The sequence below is a fragment of the Perognathus longimembris genome, chromosome 22, assembly GCF_023159225.1.
Source record: "Perognathus longimembris pacificus isolate PPM17 chromosome 22, ASM2315922v1, whole genome shotgun sequence".
In the NCBI taxonomy this organism is placed as follows: Eukaryota; Metazoa; Chordata; class Mammalia; order Rodentia; family Heteromyidae; genus Perognathus; species Perognathus longimembris.
Window position 1 is genome coordinate 5,375,276 of NC_063182.1, and position 19,632 is coordinate 5,394,907.

The 19,632-nt window shown below is 48.1% G+C and overlaps 1 protein-coding gene across 1 annotated transcript in view; it reads right to left on the minus strand.

The window, feature by feature from the left end:
• Window positions 1–245: 245 nt before the first annotated feature.
• Arhgap26 (Rho GTPase activating protein 26) overlaps window positions 246–19,632 on the minus strand; it is a 395,353-nt gene continuing 375,966 nt past the window's right edge. Inside the window, exons 21-23 of the mRNA XM_048331455.1 lie at window positions 15,707–15,817; window positions 9,832–9,923; window positions 246–1,897 (exon numbers count right to left, since the gene is read on the minus strand). Coding sequence (XP_048187412.1) covers window positions 1,809–1,897; window positions 9,832–9,923; window positions 15,707–15,817 — 292 coding nt within the window. The 3' untranslated portion in view covers window positions 246–1,808. The remainder of the gene's footprint in view (window positions 1,898–9,831; window positions 9,924–15,706; window positions 15,818–19,632) is intronic.

Consider the following 19,632-nt stretch of genomic DNA (forward strand, 5'->3'; position numbering starts at 1 on the left):
AATCGCTTTTCCTTTCGCTGGGCCAGAGAGAGGTCAATGACCTTACAGTCTTCAGTCTCGCCTTCTCTCCCACCCTCTAAAAGGCTTGTTCAGCACTCAAAGCCTAAATGTATGGAGCAACTAGCTTCAAGAATATCAAATATAAAACTTTGCCATATAGTATTTCCAAATCACTCTATTTACAAGTTTATCTTTTTTTAAAAAAAAGTAAAAGATACAGTAACTCAACACAATTCAAGTTTTTGCTTTTCTTCTTCTTGAAAGGTCCCTAACGGAATTCCAGAAGCAGGAAGCATTGCCCTGGGCCCCGCTGCCGGGAGGGGTTCTTGCGAAGCTTGCAGGTAAGTCTGCCTAGAGTCCTCTTCACGGACATTCACATCTAGAGTAGGAGGACTTGGTTCTTTGGAGGCCAAGTGATTCTGCAATGTTCAGATGGAACTTCCCATCCAACGCAATCTTCCACAGCCCCTGTCATCTAGGAAATCCCCTTCCTTACAGGGGACCCATCCCAGCCTTCACGCCCAAACTATTGGGGTCTTCCTGAATCACAGTGGACTGTGATGTGAAGCTCATGCTTGGAAAGCCTGAGAATTAATTCCCTTTTCTGGGTGGCAGTGAACACAGACGTCCTTAACTCGAGGCCACAGGTCAAGTGCAGGAGTTGTCCCCAGAGAACCAGCGCTCAGGGGCCTGGAGCACAGCCAAGGGGCTGCTCAGTAATGGTGCAGACAAGAACGACAGCGAGAGTAGGTGTAGGGACGGGTGAAAGCGAGACCATGGAGGACTAGTCAGATGGCATAGCTCAGAGAAGCGCATTTGCCCCCTACAGCAAACAGCAGTTGTGTGGGGGAACAAAAATATCAAGCCTGTGTGTGCTTTAACTGTCAGGGGTAATTGGATTTGTTCCAAATATATCCCAATGCTGCTCAAATTTATCAGGAAGGGAACAGCCCCAGCTGTTTTCTGTCTGTCCCAGGTAGACCAGCCCAAGTCTCTCTGATCCTTTGCTTCATATTTGGAAGACCATTCCAGAAAACTACCAACATGGGAAGAGAAAAAGAAGTATGCCGTGCAAAGACAGTGTGTTAAGTATTTTTTGGTTTGGTTTTAGAATAGGCTGGGTTGCCATGGTTACTAGGCAGTCGCAGAGAAGCTCTTCACTCAGGAGGGGTGAGTGAGGGGTATGTGTGTCCCTTTGCATGAGAGGAATGAACTCACTTTTGCTGCTGATGGGCCAAAGGCTGCTTTAAAGACGGTAAAAGATCAAATCTTACAGAAACAGAGCTGTAACTGCTCTCCATCCTACTTGCAAACAGACGGACCCAGCTGCCTGCAGCACTGTGGGTCTCCAAGACTAAGAGGTGGAGAGAAAGCTGTAAACAAAAGCACGAGTCCCACGCTGGGTCTGGGAGTGAGATGCTTGGTGGTGCCCTGTCAAACACTGCGTGCTCCTGGGGGCTACTCACGCCTTACTCCCGCTTTCCAAAGTTTGGGGGTTTGAGTGACTTGACACAAAATCAGCACTCGCTATTTAGGGCACTCACAAGAGAACAGCTTTGCAAGCCTTTCCCTAGGTTATCACAAGCAAATGGCCTCTTGGGCCAATGGGCTTTTGCTTCTCGCAGCATTGCCACGTGCCAGCTGAGATGACGATGGAGAAGGGAGAGGTGAGTTCTCGGACACATTCTTGTTGACAGGTAGCAACTGGCAGTCTTCCTGCTTTCTCAATGAGATGTGGCCCACAACACTGGAAGGAGCAGTTGCCATGGAGACCACATAAAGCTCAGCCGCTCTGCTAGGGCCCATAGTTAAAGGAACTCCACGTAGTTTTCCGGGATGAGGCCAGTCTTTCCATTTAGAGTCCCCTCCAACCAACCAGGCTCCTGAGACGGATGAACTGTACAGAGAGGGGAGAGAGGGCGAGAAGAGATGACATTATAGGCAGAGGACGAGGTGAATGTGCGCTGTGTTCTGTGCGAGTTTGGGGAGTGGGTGCTGATTACTTTACATAATTCTAAGACTGGGTTAAGCCAGAGGTTCTTAGCCTTTTGGGGGTTATAAGTCTTCTGATGAAGGCTGTGCTCAACCACAACAAAAGTGGAAAACAGACTAAGACATTCAAACTCCACATGCAATTTTCGGGGTTTTGTGGACTTTCTGAAGTTCCCGGTTTAAAGTATAAGCAACAGATTTATATTTAATTAGTTATACGGGGTGCTCCATCCACCCACTTATCTGCCATTTGTTGGTCCATCCACCCATCCACCAACCCATTTATTCACGTACAGCTCACGACCAACTCCACCAGCAAGAGGAGTGCCCACGGGAGACGGAGGAGAATTCGTTGTGACTGATACCTAGCTTTAACATGCATTTTACTTCCCTTTAAATCTTTACCTCTGCTTCTGATGCTTTTGCAGATTCTGTCTTGACTTCCTTTCATGTTTTAGCTTTTGAATGCCCTCCTCCTGTTCCACCCACACTCTTTCTTATTTTTCTTTCCTGTGCTCTAGAATTTCCCCTTCCCTATACACAGGTCTGAAAGCTGTGTTCCCTTCTTCCTTCTACCCCAACTTTTAAAGCCACTGTCTCTGATGTTTTAATGTCCCAAAATATAGATCTGTTTCTGTGACATCACAAGCCCTCTCCATGGAAACCACTGATATTATAATGGTAATGGGAAAATCCAGCTGAGTCTGCAGAGCAATCAATAGCAGGAAGGAAGAGAGAAGTCACTGCAGAGTAGGGGAGGCGGTGATGGTGTTTATGAACCAGGGAAAGGCATACAGGTCTCTCTGGGGCATGGTAGGCATTTCTTCTAAATGTTTTAGGAAAACTCCAATTATCTGAGATTGTTTGGAGAGAATGAATTCTCCCCTGTTCCCTTCCTGGGATAATTAAGTGCCTTCCTGAGCTTGTTTTAGAAAAGCATTTCCGTCCCAACACTACTATATAATTCTAGTCTCGGTTTGTAGGGACAAAAGCAAAAACAAACCAAGGAAGCAAATGGGGAGGTAGCACAAGGACTTCCATGGAGGTGGAGCGATCAAACTTGGATACACCCCGCATGCTTCCTTAGCAAAAGACAAGGGTGAACATCTATTAATGGGCCTCCAACATCATGGCCAACCTCTTACTACCAGGCTTGGAGAACAAAGCCAAAGTATCAAGGATCCTTTAGATTCAGCGCAACCTACACAAAGAAGAGGCTGGAGAGAAAGCGTAGACCATCACACACCGCCAAAGCACTCCCAGGTAGCCCCTAAGTTACACCCCCATGCCCCTAGTCTCTGCCCACCCATCCAGCCAATGCTGCCCCACGTATTTCTGCTGCAGTAACAATCAGATCTCTTCCCTCCAGTGGGTTCTTGTATGGATTCAAGCAGCCAATCTCAATCAGGCTGCACAGAATCACATCCACTGTAAATGCTCCGTGAGAGTAGAGGGGGACTCCACATCACAAGGCCAGGCATGGACTAGTTCCGGAGACTCTATCTTAGTAAAACCCAAGCTAGAGCCTGATCACCATGCCCACTGAAGCTTCCAGAAATCTCACGTTCAGAACCAAAATAAACAAAGCAAGCCCACTTCCCAAAACAAATGACATAGAATAAACCAGCCCGCTGAGGGGAAAACAATGACCTCTTTTACTTTAGAGCACAGCTCCTAGTTGAGTTGCTGCCCCACCAAATGTACCAAGTCTAGATTCTCAGGCCTTTCTCCCTTCCTGGCCAGCTGTTCAAACAGCCCAGGTACGGAGGTGCTACTGCATACATTAGAGGTGGAATGTACAGACGAAGGGAAGGATCAAAGGGGACCAGGGAGGCTCTCCAAACTAAAAGCCAAGCAGCACGCTTCACAGGAGCCCTTGTGTCAGTCTGCTGATGGTACAGTCTTCAAGCCAGACTTGGGTGAAGTGCAGTGTTGAACCATGGCCACGACCTCACCTGGCTGCTTACTGAAACTAGGGATTCCTGGCCCCGTCCAGGTCAATGAAAACACTCCTGGGAAGGCCAGGCATACCGGCTCATGCCTATATATCCATATAGACTATATATGGATATACCCATATATATTTGGGAGGCAGAGATGGGAGAATTGAAGTTTGAGAAAGCTGGGCTTGATCTAGAATAAGCTGGGCGTGGAGAGGCATGCCTGAAATCCTAGGTCTGAGGCTGACCTTGGCACAAAGCTGCATCCAACCCTGAAAATAACCAAAACAAAAGGGGGTTGAGGCATGGCTCGCGTGGTACAGTGCCTGCAAAACAAGCACGAGCTGGCAAGTTTAGTCCCTTGTGTTGAAAAGCAAGAATGAGAACGAACATGTCTATCCTTTATACTCTCCTCTTGCCTTCTCCCTTCCTTCTGCTCAAACGAAGTGAAACTTGTTGAAACTGGTCTGGGAAGGGGGAAGAGGGAAGGGAGGAGAGAGACGGAGAGGGTGGCCCCGATCAGGTACATTGTGTACCTATATGGCCCTGTCAAAAAGAAAACCCTGTATAACTAATTGATCAGGGAGGAAAGGGGGGGGGGGAGCATAAAAACCATGTTGCTTTAGAAGAAAAAAACTGAAGATAATTCATCTTATTAGCGGAAGGAGGCCCCCACCCCCCCCCCCCAGGCTCTACCTTCCTCTTTCTGCTTCCTGTCTTCACGGCTGAGTGCCCAGCCCAAGTCCCACCTCCTTCCTCAAGAGTGTCATGGAATCACGTGTGCCTGCCGCCTTCCTCCTCCAGGTTTCTAGAAGGCTCTTATTCTACCCTGCATCATACTCACGGTCCTCTTAACAAACTGCTGACAAGTGAGGCTTTGCTTCTTGGTCTCATGTTTCAGGGGATTTTTGTCTTGGGCTATAGGTTGCCTTTTTTTTTTTGGCTCGGCAACCTTCATGGATCCCCTCTGCCTCACAGAGTATGACATAATCCGATTGGGCTATCAAGCTGCGACGGGCCACTGGGTCATCTGACCCTCATGATTCTAGAGCGTATCATCCCAGATGAGAAAACAGAGCTCAGAAAGGTACATTAATCTGCACGTGGTCTTAGGGTAGAAGTGGACTTGGAGTCAGATTGTCTGCTGGACTCCAAAGGCACAGACCACTCCCACTCCCTTCTGCCTCTTTTCAACCAGAGAAGATACTAGGAGCTAAGAACTGTCACCCATCAACTGAGTTGACCCTATGATCACTAGGGCACAAACTTGGCTAAGAAATGTTCTACCTGCATCACTACCTTTCATCTGGAATTAACTCTGCTATTGTCTTCGTTTTACTGATGAAAGAGCAAGGCCCCCACAGGTTGGGCATCTCCCCCCTGCCATTTTGAGGCTGGTAGATAATGGAGGTGTATCACAGTGTGGGACATCTGAGTCCAGAAGCTGTGGTCTTCACCTCTACAGCCTTGCCTCGCCCAGTGCTCTGTGCATTGAAGTTGCTCAGTAAACGCCTTCTGGGCTGACCCGCACCAACGTCCGGTGCTGATTGCATCAGGGTAGAACGTAAACACATAAGGTGGTGCAGCAAGCACATAATAAACAGAAGCTGCTGCTGTGGGTATGCTTCCTGCCGCACTCTCTCTCGGCTACGTCCTTCATACAAGCCGTAGTCCTGAACAGACAGCTTCTTCCTCCCCCTCTCGGCTTACTGTTGACCAGGGGCAACAGGACGACCATGATGTCTATGGCTCTGACAGCTGGACTCCTGCAGGGGCAGAAAGCTCCACTGAAAGAGGTGCAGAGCTCAGCGTTGCTAGAATACATTTACTTATTTAACAGATGTCTACTCAAGCACCTGCCATGTCCACGTATCCCACGGTGCTAGGTCCTAGTACACAGGCCAGAAGAAGCAGGAGAAATCCTGTTCTTGCAGAGGGACAGGGTATCAGGAAATGAACATATGGTTTCAGGCTGTGAAAATAGGGAGAGAGAGACGAGGGAAGATGGGGAGGAGGGCGGAAGGGAACATAAGAAGGAGGGAGAGAGGGGGAAACAGAGAAAGAGACAGACACAGGGACAGCGATCTAGGCAGGGAGAATATAAAAATGGAAAATCCACATGATTCAACGAGGTGAGCAGCGGATGGGGACAAAGACTGCACTGTGCGGAGAACCTCCCTGTCGCTTTACAACAGCTCTCAGCAGGTTCCTCAGCAAGGGCCCGAGAACCATTGCCTCTCAGCTCGGCACTCCACTGCCCTACATATTATGTAAATGAAGAGGCACGCCTGGCTGTTCTAATAAAACTTTATTTACAGAAACCAAGCGACCAGCCGAGTTTGACCTGCAGGTTGAAGTCTGTGACCGTTTCAGAACGTGAAGGTGACCCATGCGGTGGTGGTGCCAAAGGCGGATGAGAAGTCAGAGGGCCACAAGGGCCTCATAGATCATTCTAGAGGCACAGGCTGCCCCTGGAGGAGTGTGAGCTGGGGAATAACAGAATGTGCTTTCCATTCTGCATGCTGGGTAGAGAAGGGGCCAAAGGGGTCAGAGGGGAAGGGAGGGCCTGGGAGGGGCTGGTGGCACTACCACCCTCAAGCTGTTCTCCTGTCACCCCGGGAGGCGTGTGACACTCTGGCGAGGACCCGTTCCATCAGCAGAAGCACCTAGGACAGCCCTATTTGGCAGTGCACCAGCGGAGACCCAGCTCATTTCCAACGATGACAGCAGTATCCCACAAACCCAATTATCGCAACTGCCACCTGGGTGTTCCAGGTACCGCTAGTGACTCTGCTTCCAGGTGACCAATGTTCCTGAGAACACAAGTTGATTCTCTTTCCTATTACTGTCTCAGGTGCTCCTGGGGAAGTGGACAATTTCCTAGTAGATCGGCCAAGGCAGATCCCAGAGTTATTTCTGAGTACTGCTCTTCCTCCCCCCACTGCATAAAGTCCAAGAGCTGACTAAGCAGCTGCTCCAGAGCTGCAGCTCAGGCCCTAGCATCCCAAGGCTGAGAGGTTAATCATTAGGAAAGGGCAGATTTCGTCTCCATGTGCTCCTCCCTCTGTCTCCTGATTCCTGAAAAAGAAATGATACTGGAATCTGACAGTTACAGAGCATCCAGACTAAGCCACCCTTTCCCAGAATCTCCAGCAGCCAACAGAAGAGGCAGAACTAGGAAAAGACCTAATGTGTTACAAGTTTTTTCTCCTGTAATGCCTGACTCCTGTAGAGTCAGGAACAGGAAATAGTGCATAGGTAGCACTTCCTTCTGGAATAGGCCCTAATAAAATATTAAGAGCCAAACCAACCTAAAAAGCGGATTAATGTTTTGTCAGCTCCATCTTCGACTGCAGCTCAGTCAACACAGAGAGGTGTTTTTCTTTCAGGTTTAATTTGGCTCTGCTCTTCAGGGAATTTGAAAGGTCACTGACATTGTTGGTTAAAAACAAACTTGGGTCCATGAACTCTGTCATGACTCCCAGAGATCACAGAGGATCGGGGAAGGCTTCTATTCCAATGTGTCCTAGCAAACCTCTCTCCTCCATCTCCATAGGAGTTCCAATAACTGCCAAATAGTGGGTGGCAATACTCAATGAATTGGCTAGGAAGAGTGCCCTGTGGGATAGGAAAGGACCCACAATTAAAAGTCACCAAGGACAGGGCACTGGTGGCTCACACCTGTAATCCTAGCTACTCAAGAGGCCGAGATCCAGAGGATGGCAGTGCGAAGCCAGCACGGGAAGAGAGGTCCTCAAAACTCCATCTTCGAAATAACCAGCAAAAATCCAGACTGGAGGTATGGCTCAAACAAGCCAAGCAAGCAGGCAACCAGGAGTTTAACCCTCAAGACCACAAAGATAAATAAATAAATAAATAAATAAATAGAACAATTCACGGGAAGTGAATGTTGAACTTAGTGGATAAATTCTATGGCACGCGTGTACCTTAGTAAGCCTGTTAAAAATGGGAGAAGACTGCACCTAATAGACTTTCAAATAAGACCCACAAGCATCAAGGGTCCCATGTGGGAAGAGCAAAGAAGTGACAGGAGCATCGTGTCCCTGGCCTTGGGATCTTATTGGTGACAGTGTTGGTCCTGGAGTCACTATAAGTGTGAGGGTCTGTCACACCCTGCCCATCGGCAGGGAGAAGCCACTCCCCTGCTGACCACCAGACACAGTGTGCAAGCACAGCGGTGCCCTCCAGCTCATCTGGCACAAAAGCTGTGTCACGTTCCATCTGGGCCGTGACCCTTCCGCCTGGGTCTGTGTGGGGAACACTCGCCAGTGATACGGTTTTGGACAGACCCGCTGCACCTGCCAGGCTGAAAGCACCAGCTGATGGCGGGAGAGGCAGCGGGGCTGGCCGAGAGTTCCCGCGGCGAAGGTTTAAGCACGGTGCAGGGCTTCAGTGTGCAGAACCCGGAAGGTGGGCCCGGCAAGCCACATGCCCTTTCTGGCTGGCCCCGAGTCCTGCTGGTCCAGTGTGACCTGGGAGTCCCCCCATGCTCAGGGTCGTGTTTCCCATTCAGTCCACCCATGCCTGACAGCAAGCGCTCTTGTGCAGAAAGCAGGGTCTGGGTGCTCGGCTGCAAGGGGCTGGGGGCCTCCTGGGTAGTGGCTCCAGTCCAAGGTGGGCTCCCAGGAGCTCTTCTGGAACTGCTCTGGCTTGGGCTGTGAGGCCCTTTCAGAGGTAGTCAGGACCCAGCACCAAGGCACAGTGCCCACAGCCCCGTCAAAAGCCAGGGGTGGGCTACATGACAGGGGAAGACTGTCCTGTGAGCTGCGGGGTCAGGGTCTCCTCTAAGAAGGGCAACAGGGTCAGGAGCTCTTGAGTGTCCGCGCATGTCCAGTGTGATTGTAAGCATGTGAGAAGCATCGTCTGTGTCCCCAGAAGGCAGGCATTGTGCCGTGGAGGAGAGAACCGGGGCACAGAGACGAAGTCCCTCGCAGCCTTGGAGGTCATGGAGAGCAGCTGGTCCACTGGGATGTGTGCCGTGGATCAGACCTGCCGGTGCCGCCCGGTGAGGCGGGAAGACCAGGCAGAGATGCCCACGAGGACGGTTCCCGACCACAGTGCCACCACCACCACCACCACCCCCGACGCCAGGCAGGCAGCAGAAACCAGGCAGCTAGCTGCCGCGGCTGCCTCCTTTGAGGAAAAGAGAACAGATCCTTAGTGGAGCCGTTGGTGTGGTGACTCAGGAGGCTTAACCCCAAAGGAGAATGCTGTCATCTGGAGAAAACCCAGTTCTCACACAGAAACCTGGGCTTTGGGAAGAATCTAGACTTTCCCTCACGTAAATAATAAGTTAGGACCAATCAGGGCATCACTTAAAACTGTTTCTTGAGGAAAATAACAAGAAAACAGCATTCAGCGAGCACGACCTCCCAGTTTTGCGGGGTGCTGTAGGAAAGTCTTGTTGATCCCCCAAGTTCCAAAGAGGATGAGTAAGACCCGGAGGCGGCAGCGCCGGGGTCTGAGCCCCCAAGCGGCCCGCGCTCCCGTCTCCCTGCCGGCGGTGACGGCGCATCCGCCTTCCCCTTCCCAGGAGAAAGCGGCCACAGCCCAGCCTCAAGCCCCAGGCAATTCCCTCCTCCACTGCTCGGCCTCCAGCCCTCCCTCCGCGCAGCCCTCGAGGGCCTAACCGCAGTGAAGGCGGGTGACAGCTCCGCACGACGCGGGGGGGCACACTTGTCTGTGCTTGGTCACGTTCCGCGAGTCTTGCTGCTGCTGCTCTCTTAATTCTCTCATTCTGTGTCTCTCCCCCCCGTCCATTCTTCCTTCCCTCTCCCTTTCTAGCTTGCCCGTCTGTTGGGTTGCATCCCTAGGTAAGTTGGCAGATGCCAGTTGTTTGGATGGCCCTTGGATTTCAGGTAGGGCATGGGAAACTCACCATTCTCGAAGACGGTCCCTGCCGTGAACGAGAGCTCCGAGTCATGTTCAGCTTTGCACGCGTACAAGGCCTTGGCCTTCCGGAACGGTGTGCTGCGTGCAAATAGGAGTTTACTTAACATTTTTTTTTTCAACCACAGAAAGGCCCAACTACTTCATTTCTCTCCTTCCCCGCCCCTGCCAGTCACTAGTCCTCTCTCATGGGAAGAGCCCGTCAAGGCTGTCAGAGAGTCAAGCGTGGGGACGTGAGAAGGTGGCAGAGGCCACAGGAGAAAAGTGAGAAATAGACAAAAGAGCCTTAAGTTCCAAGCAGACGCGTTGCAGGGATCAGCTGCGCCCTGTTCAGTTTTTATCGGGGGGCGTTACCCTGGTGGGTGGGGGGCCAGGCAGGACCCCGTTACTGAAACAAGAGGACTTGGGAGGAAGCAGAGGCAAAGGCAGAAGGAGCCTCCAGGCTGCTTGCTCCCCATGGGCTCACAGAAGCTGGGGCTCAGTGAGTGGAGAAGAAATTCCAGCCAGGCCAGGTCTGGGCCTCACACCCAGGAGCCCGCGCTTTCGTGCCTCGTCCTAACTCTTGCTGGTGGGGTGGGGCAGCATTCCTGAGCTGGAACTCCTCAGCCCACAGGGGAGGGGAGGGAATGGAGAAGGTGTGTGTGAGAAGTTGCACATGTGTGTGTATTACACGTGTGTACCGGTGTGAGGGGGGTGTGGAGGAGGGAGAAGGGGAAGGAGGCACTCTGCTGCTCTGGTTTCTTCTTCTGTCCTGTAGTTTTGTCCTGCATCAAGCTCAGGGGGCATTTGAAAATCGCAGAGGTCTGTGTCCTTGTGACTTGCTATAACCATAGGCGTTCGCGTTTGCAAAGCTACTGAGTAGATGTCGCTTTCTAAGTATGTTGCATATGCGACCAGGGTTGAGAACCTGAGCATCGGTTGGAAACTTGCCTGCAAAGGGCACACAGCAAATCTCACAGATGATACGTAAATGAATCTGTGAGCCAACCTAACAAATATCCACCTGTTTATCAGAAAGCAAGGCCACAATGTGCTAACTTGGATAGCAGAGCAACTTGTAAGAACAGACAAATCCTACTGTAGTCTGTTGATTTTGCTTTGATATCCAACTCATTCCCAGTGGTCTACAGACTTCTCAAGGGTCAGAATGACATTTAATTATTAAGGGCTGGACCTTTCTCACAACTGACCTTTCTCCAAGTCACCTAGGGAAGTATATTTAAGGGTTCTGAATTTTAAAAAGGAGTAAGGAGATCCTCTGGGTTAGACACTTATTCAAGGGCTGTATGTTATCTGCTTTATCTTCACTTTCTCAATAAGGAGTTTCAAGGAGACATGAAGTGAGGCTTCTGGTTGCTCTGATTTCTCGGGGCTGGATGAGACTTGTAAAGGAAGGTTTCAGTGTTAGCTAGGGCCAGACAGAATCAGACAGACTGGGGCTTCTTAGGTCATTCTAGAGCTGTCACTACTTGAGGTCACCAAGTACAGCTTCTCTTTGGGAAAGAAGGGCCATAAATGGATGGAAACTAGAACCAGGGCTAAGCATTTAGATCTTCCAGTCTTTTCCATGAAGGAAAAATCACTTATAGTCTTATACAGTAGGGCGATCAGAGTTACTGTTCTCTGGTTTTCTAGTAGTCTAGAAGCAATGACCAGGGGAGGAAACTCGGAAAATGGGAGAAAAGGACATGAGATCACTGGGAATGAAGGAAAAAAAAGTTTTAGTATTTGTCAACTCCAACAGGAAAATACCTCTAATTATCAGTAAAAAAAAAAAAAATAATAATGTTCAGAAGACAGGTATGTTCTGTGATAAAACTAAAGCAAATATGCATGTTGGGGATGAGGGCAACACAAATCGTGCAGTTTTCCAGGAGAGTAAAAGGTCTGCTTCTTGTTGTTGTTGTTCTGTTTTGGTTTTGAAGAGTTGTGGGCAGAGGGGACAGGAGTCCCTGGCTGTAAAATGGGTGAGAACAGCCAACCACCTACAGAGCCGGGCAGGTGGAGCTTGTTCTAGAACAGCCAACCACCTACAGAGCCGGGCAGGTGGAGCTTGTTCTGGCATAGAAGATGGGGGGATAGTCTAGGCCAAGGAGCAGGGTCCTAAAGGTAAGGTGCTGAGGCACAATTACTGCCCCTCGAGGAAAGGACAGACTAGGTGGGTAAAGTACAAAGAGACCAGGAAGGCAAGCATCCTCTGGCTGGGGTTTTGCAGAGATTACTTATTAGCCTCATTACATGAAGGTAATAGGACAAAACACTGGCAATTTGGGGAAAATAGTTAGGGTGGCTGGCAGGCAGAAAGCAAAGGGAATGATCTCTACATTGATGAAGATCATTCAAAAGGAGTAGACTTGCCACCACTATTGGATTTCTAGAATTAATGAGGTGATAAAAAAAATAAGTGCATTAAAATATTAACAGGGGCTACAAGTGGCTCAAATGGTAGAGCACTTGCTTAGCAAGTACCAGGCCCTAGGTTCAAACCCCAGTACCACCAAAAATAAAAACAAAGGTCAGGGATCAACCTTATTTTCAATAGGTGACTGACAGTCTATGGGAGGAGTCTCTCTCATTCCCTTAATTATGGACAGAAATGGGGGGGGAGGGGTGGCAGAGGCGTAGGTAGGTAGGTATGTATGTGTGTATGTATTTATTTACTTATATGCAGTTCAAATCCAGCTCCCTGAACATCCTATGCAAGTTCTCTACCACTGGGCTTGACCCTCAGCCCTACAAGGGGCACTTTTAAATGAAACAAATTCTTGTTCTCTAGGAATAGGTTTGCTAAATAAAATACAGGATACCTAGTTAAGTTTGAATTTCATATAAATAATGAATATACCTTTTGTATATGTATGTTCCTTCATTATATGTACATACTAAGAAATTATTTGCTGTAAATTTATAATTCAGAGTATTTGTTTTTATTTCTAAAAGTTGTTAATCTTAAAGATGACAATTTCAGAAGGAAGCCTATTCTTTTAAGTTTGTCATTCCAACAAGCCCATTATTCTACAATGCCCTCTCAAAAAGCCTTGGGAAGTTTGTTTTAGGTAGGTTTCCTAGCCAGTTAGATCTTGGCAGGAAGTTTGTGTCTGTAGGCATTGGCTCTGTCCAAAAAAATATCTCCCCTGCCTCCACCAAGTACTTCAGGCTATTTGGCTCCCTGCTCTCTCCAATACACCTCAACGGTGAATCCAGGGAGAGCTTGGGGTGGTTTCCTTTCAGCCCTTAGCTGGGCCTTCAAGGACACTGAACAAGCGCTGGATCCTTCTGCTGGTTCACTTTTAATTTTCGCCTCTGAGCACGGCTTGAAGCCAGGAAAGCACTCAGAGGAGTTTCCCTCAAATGCCCTTGCAAGCTTGCAGAATGACAACCCCCTCTCTACACCATGCACATGATCAGGGTGGAGCTGGCTAGATCAACCAGCAGGCTGCAGTGGTTTGGTTATAAAGGCCCATTTCTAGGGGCTCAGGTGCAAAGGCACATTATGGGTGTGGTGTTGGGGGACCAATGTGTTTGGAGGAAGGGAGAGGAAGCCATTTTCAGAATAGACAATGGGTCATACAACCACTAATGGGATCTCATTCAGAATTTGTTTTTGAAATTTGTCTTTTGTTAGAAGATTTGGGGAAAGGCCTCAATGGGCCTGAGCATGGGTTGTATGCCCCCATCTCTTGATTGTACACTGTAATAGCAGTTAGGGGATAGAACCTTCATCATTCCTCTGCTGGGCTACCTCTCCGGCAGTCTCTCTTTCTGTGCTTACCTTGGGATACACACATAACTCAGTGACATCCAATTCCAAGCTTTACTCTGCTTTGTCTATTTCAAAATGGCAGCTTCCTGAACAGCTCTAGAACATCAGGAAATGGTGCTATTCTAGCAACGGCCAGAGGGGTCCAGTACTGAGTAACCATAATCCCTCTGCCAATTAGGAGGCAGAAAGAAATAGTTGAGGGAGGGAAGGAGGGGGAGAAAAAAATTGAATATTTTGGGAGATATTAGGAAATGGAGAGATAGATGCCTGAGAAGCGGTAGGGCATTATAACTCACAGATACTAAAGTAAATATATCTAAAGTAGACAGTAGAGATTCCCCATTGCCCCTGAATTATTTCATTGCCCTAGGTCTCTCACCCCATTTTGTTCAAGGAACAAATGTTTGAAGATTAAGATTTTATTCCTTTTTAGTGAAAATGAGCAAGCACCATTTTCCTAATGCCAAAGTTTGTTTATTCAGTGAGTAAGGAGCTTTGGAGGTGACTATCTTTGGTCATTGTAATTCTCTCTAGGTCTAGGGCCTCATGGTATAATATGTGATCTCAGAAATCAAACATCTCCAAAGTGTCCAGAAGTTGTGAAAGATTAGGAGAATGGGGTCTGAATTTCTGCCTTATTTATAGGAGAAAACAAGAGTGTATACTAAAACGTCATCTTTCCCGTCATCCAGGACAAAGCTAAGTGGAAAGTTACAGGAAGAGAGCTTTATGTTAGGGCTGGAAGCTGCTTGCAACTTAAAGTTGAGGTTCCCCATGTGTTTGGAGCCAAAGTGCTAGTCTGAGAAGGGGAACTCCTCAATTCTGCAGTGGCTCACATGTAAGTCAAGGGACTGTCTGTCCATCTCTCTGTACCTTATTTTCCTTTTCTACCATTGGGTTCAGGCCATTTCTTTTCTCATTGTCACAGGATAGAATGAAATGACACATGTGAAATGCCTGGAGGGGAATAAAGTTATGTATGTATCTGAATATATAAATAGCGGGGGATTTTCTTTTTTAAAAAGTGAGAGTCAGCTTTATAAATTATTTAAGCCTCTCTCTGCTAGACCCACCCTTTAGGAGAAAAAGATGGATGAGAAAACCCTGCCAAAACCCAAAATGTTATGATGGTTATAATTAGGCTCTACATTTTGGTTCTCTGGAAGAAGACTAAGTTTGGGAGGGACCCAGGCTTGGAGCCTCGACAACAAAGGAATGCTGGGGGATCGTTATTCATTATTTTTTCTGGATTTGAAGAGATTCTTTTCTGCAAAGAGCTCCACGGCGCAGAACTGTGTCACTTCACTGTGGGGATAATCAGGACAGAGAAAACGGTAGATGGCCCTTGGGGAGAGGAGCCCGTTGGGCCTGTCACCCTTAAAAAGAGGTGATGCTATTCCCACAGGTGCTCAGTATTCATGACCCACAGCAACGGAAGGCTGAGATCCCAGATGATTCCTGGGGGAAAGATGCACAGCCATGAGCAATTTAAAAAGAAACTGCTTCCCGTCTCAATCATTTATTTGGCTAGATGGGTCTCTCACTCAGTGTATCTGGTCTGGTCTCTGGAATTCTGTGTCAATGGGCAGGAATGGTGGCCCCAACTTAATTAAATGTGTCCTGATGCTACCTGATAAAAATGAGAGAAGAAAGGGCTGGCCCGTGTCTCAATACTGTTCTATCTCATACCAAAGCTCTCCGAGAGTCCACATAGCTCAGAGAGGCTTAACATGGGCGCCTCATTCAGGAGACGCCCTGTTTCCGGATTGCAGGCACCAGAGATGAATTCAGAAACTTGGATTAAGACCGAAAAGGGGTAAAAAAATGCCATGCCAAGGCATGCGAACGGTTCCTCCCGGCGTTGGTGTGGAGCCCCTGGTGTCCCCGACCAGCCGCGGGCTGGCAGGAACCGGGTGGTCCTCGTCCGTGGTTTTACCTGGGGTGGTCACAAACCGCTTCTTCTGGCCTGTCAAAAAGCAAGTGCAGGTTTGGATGGCAGGGAACAGAGTTGACGAGGAGGCTGAACACTGCATGAAGAGAGGACCAAGCCAATGAGAGAACAACAGCAGCGACAGAAAACCAAACAAACCCTGCCACAGACCTGACGGGGGATGAGTCGCTGGACGTGGATGAGGTGGGCATAGGGCTGGATGGTGCCGAGAACATGGGCCAAGATGGCGAGAGGGGTGATGTTGGGCTTGGATTCGGGGGGCTGCAAGACATAACAACCAGAAAACTTGTCAGCACACAGGGAAACCGCAATGGGAGCACAGGAGGCCGAATGACAGGGTGCTGGAGCCGAGCACGGGAGCAGGGAATGCAGGGGTGGGTGGCGGGCCTGGTCACAGCCCCGGGACCACGCCTCCACGAACTCCTCCACCTCTATCCTCCCACCAGCCCTGTCCTCGCACAGGGCTCTGCGCAACCAGCCCACTGCCTCACTCTTGTGTCTTTAAAGTTACGTCGCACAAGGAATGACCATGTCTTCTGGGTCACCAGGGCTACCCAGGCAGAAAACGATTTCCTGTTTACATTTGCAGTGGAATGGGCAGTGTGCCACGGGTGTTCTGAAGTCCTTCATGAGGGGCATGCCAGGAAGAGGCAGTATGGATGGACACACCCTGAGGGGATAGCACGGAACTATGGGCAGTGCTCTGTTCTCTACAGGTTCGACGTCCAGGTCCACCCTTTCTCCTTTCATGCATGTGGGGTTTCCTGATGTTCAAAGCTCGGAAGGCAGGAAAGAAAGAAAGAAAGAGAAGAGAGAGAGAGAGAGAGGGGGGGGGGGAGAGAGGGAGGGAGGGAGGGAGGGACGGAGGGGAGGAAGGAAGGAAGGAAGGAAGGAAGGAAGGAAGGAAGGAAGGAAGGAAGGAAGGAAGGAAGGAAGGAAGGAAGGAAGGAAGGACAGACCAAAAACTTAAAATTGCCCATCTTCTCTTTGGTGAATGGGTTTGACCTAGGGCTCGGGAGCAAAGGTTGAAGTCACTCACTAAAACATGGTTTGTGGAGTTCAGTTTGTCAGGCTAGCCTTTTGGCTCAGTCCACAAATTGCACAAACACCTAAGTGGCTTGTGAAATCGCATAAAGTCACAGATAGTGCAAACACGAAGACATGGAAACCCCGCGGTGGCTCCTAGCCCCCGAGTCTAACTGACTGCCGAACCCTTTCCACCAAACACGTAATGGAGGTAAAAATGACAGAAACCTAGTCCAGAGCAGAGTGGGGCTTAGCAAACATCCATAAATGTCCTACTTAGTGGTTCTTCCCAGAGTTACACTAACAATGAACACTTAGGAAACACAGTAAAGGCCCACTGAGGCTCATCAGATATCATCAGCTGAATTTGATTAGGCATTTATTAGATGCTATTGTGTGTGTTACATTTCTAGACTATAAATTCCACAAGGGTAAGGATTTTTTTTCCCCTTTTGGCTCCTTGTTGTGTCTTCAATGCCTACAAAAGTGCCTGTTTGTATTTGATAGATTACTAGTGAATAAACTAACAAATCTCAGCCCACTCAACGAGCCCACACACAGGCACTATTAGAGTTCCCATTTCATAGCTCTAACACTTGGGCTATACGGCTTGCCTAAGGATACCTACCACAAAACCTCAGGGCTGGGGTTCAAATCCCAATTTTGTTGAGCTCAAGCCTGGGCTCTTGGTGCCAGTATATTGTTTCAGGTCTTGCTCTGTTCCTCTGGGCTCTACCATGCTTCTTAACAGAGCCAGCCATAGCATTAGCAATCTTCCTCACTGCTGATTTACAAGTTTCCTTTAGATGTCTACCACATTTGCAAGGGAGCAAAGGAATATGGTAAACAGCCAGACTCAGGAAGACTCAACACATTGTAACTTCCAACAGACTCCGTAGCCCTGCCTCTAGTGCTCTGTCTGGTAGATTCAAACAGCAGATGGAATTCATATAAGGAAAAAAAATAAATTCCAAGAGTATGATCCATTTTTAAAACATTTTTTCTCAATCCAGCAAGATTTGTCACTGAGTACCTAGAATGATTAAGACAATAAGCAGAAACTTGCTACAGTCCCTGACTTCAAAGAGTTTAAAATATATTTGGCAGGAAGGGGTAGATTTGTTTTAAAGTGCAGTAGAAGATAGTAAAATTCAGTCGCTGAGGGATGTTACTCCATGATGAGTTTAATAACTCCTCACACGTCCTGCTGCCTTGAGTTCACAGGAACAGCTCTACCTTACGCCCAGGATGCAGTCTTCCTTAGTTCTGTGCTAGCAAGAGATGTCTCACTTTCTCAGTCTTCCTACCACCCCAACAAGCAAGGCCTGGCAATGATTTTCAAACTGCAGCCAACCCCAGGAAGCTGAGAAGCATCAGTAGTAATCTGGAGGTTCAAGGGACAGTTCAAGTCCAAAGGACTGGACTAATCTGCTTCTTTGGTCAGTGGTACCACAGGACAATTCAAGTGTCCTTGCAATAATTAAAAAAATAACCCTCATACATACGAAAATACCTCCAGCTTCCCATTCATTTATACCAAGAATTACACTTTTGGCTAACAGCATATAGTCAAGAACCTATAGTCAAGGAACACAATATGAGTTCTGAATGTTTTTTCACATCCTCAGATACCTAAGAGGTTCTTGGCCAGTACTGCAGGGCTGAAGTTATGAGAGGATATGGCTGGCATTCAAGGTATCCAAACTGTTATACAAAGTTACCTTCAATTCCCATGTCAATGTCAACTGTCATAGTTTCAACTACAATTTTGACAACAGAATTTCATTTGCCCATTTTTCAATGACATTTATTGGCTATGAAATCACCACAATTTAAATTTTATTACTGGTACATTTGAGTTAGTATAAAAATAAAATGCACATTTTATAGTACTTCTATGAATTTTTTTCAACTACTAAAAAATGTATGCCTTTTGTTCATCTGCACTTCAGAGATGTGTCATAAATGTCACTACCAACAACACTACTGCATATTATTATTATCTATTTTACTGGTGAGTGTAGCAATAGGAGGTCTGTATACCTAGAGATGATCCTTGGAGAGACACCGAAAGAACACTGTGTTTTAGTTTTGACATAATTAATACAATATTTAAGATTAAAAAAGGATGGGTAAAGGATGTAAGATAAAACATGCAAGGGGAAGGTAATAATGGCCTATTGTATACAAGCTAAAGTTCTTCCTCCAGCACAGTCTGTGACACTATATAGGTTACTATATACGAATAGTTACAAAAACATCAATCAAAATCCAAGACAAACTAATACAACAACAACAACAAAAACCTCGTAAATACCATTCTTGGCTCTAAAACCTTCAATAAAGAATTCTCAACCTCTTTTTCCATTAATGAAGCCAAAGATAACAAACAATTGAGGTTACGATGGGAGGAAATAACTTTCTAACTACAGTTTTAGCAAATGACCTGCAAAGGGTTCTCTTGGTCCAGCTGGGTGTCTCTGAATGCCCTAGCACATTTTCACCCTACATATTCTTGGGGTACTGCCAAGCCCCTCATCAAAGCCCAACGATAGCAATGACAGGAGCTTCAACTTTAGCTTGGAAGGAGCTGATCTGGTTGGGGTCCAATCGGAAGGCCTGCACCGGCGGTAGTTTGCTGGACCTCAGCATCCTCAAAGGGAATCTGACAGTCCTGGCCAGTTCTTTTGACACTCACAGGACAGCGAAAGAAGAACCGTTCAGGAAGATAACGCTTTTCAAAGGTTGGCTTGTGGCTGAAAGTTCAAGTACAGCGTGTAGCAACACCACCAGCTTGACACCCTTCTGTGGTGACTCACTTGAATGATGGAGTGCCGGATACCCGGGCCAGGGCACGCCTGCAGGGCTGTGCGCAAGCGCCGTGCGGGCAGGCTCCCAGGGTGAGCACCGCTGCACAGAGCGCTCCAGCCTCCGCACCACCCGGGGCCCGCAGCTCGGGCGAGAGCGAAGGCTCTCCACCAGAGAGAAGCGGACCGCGAAGGACAAAGTTAAGGGTTCTAAATAGTAGCTTTGCAGAGAACTGATAAATG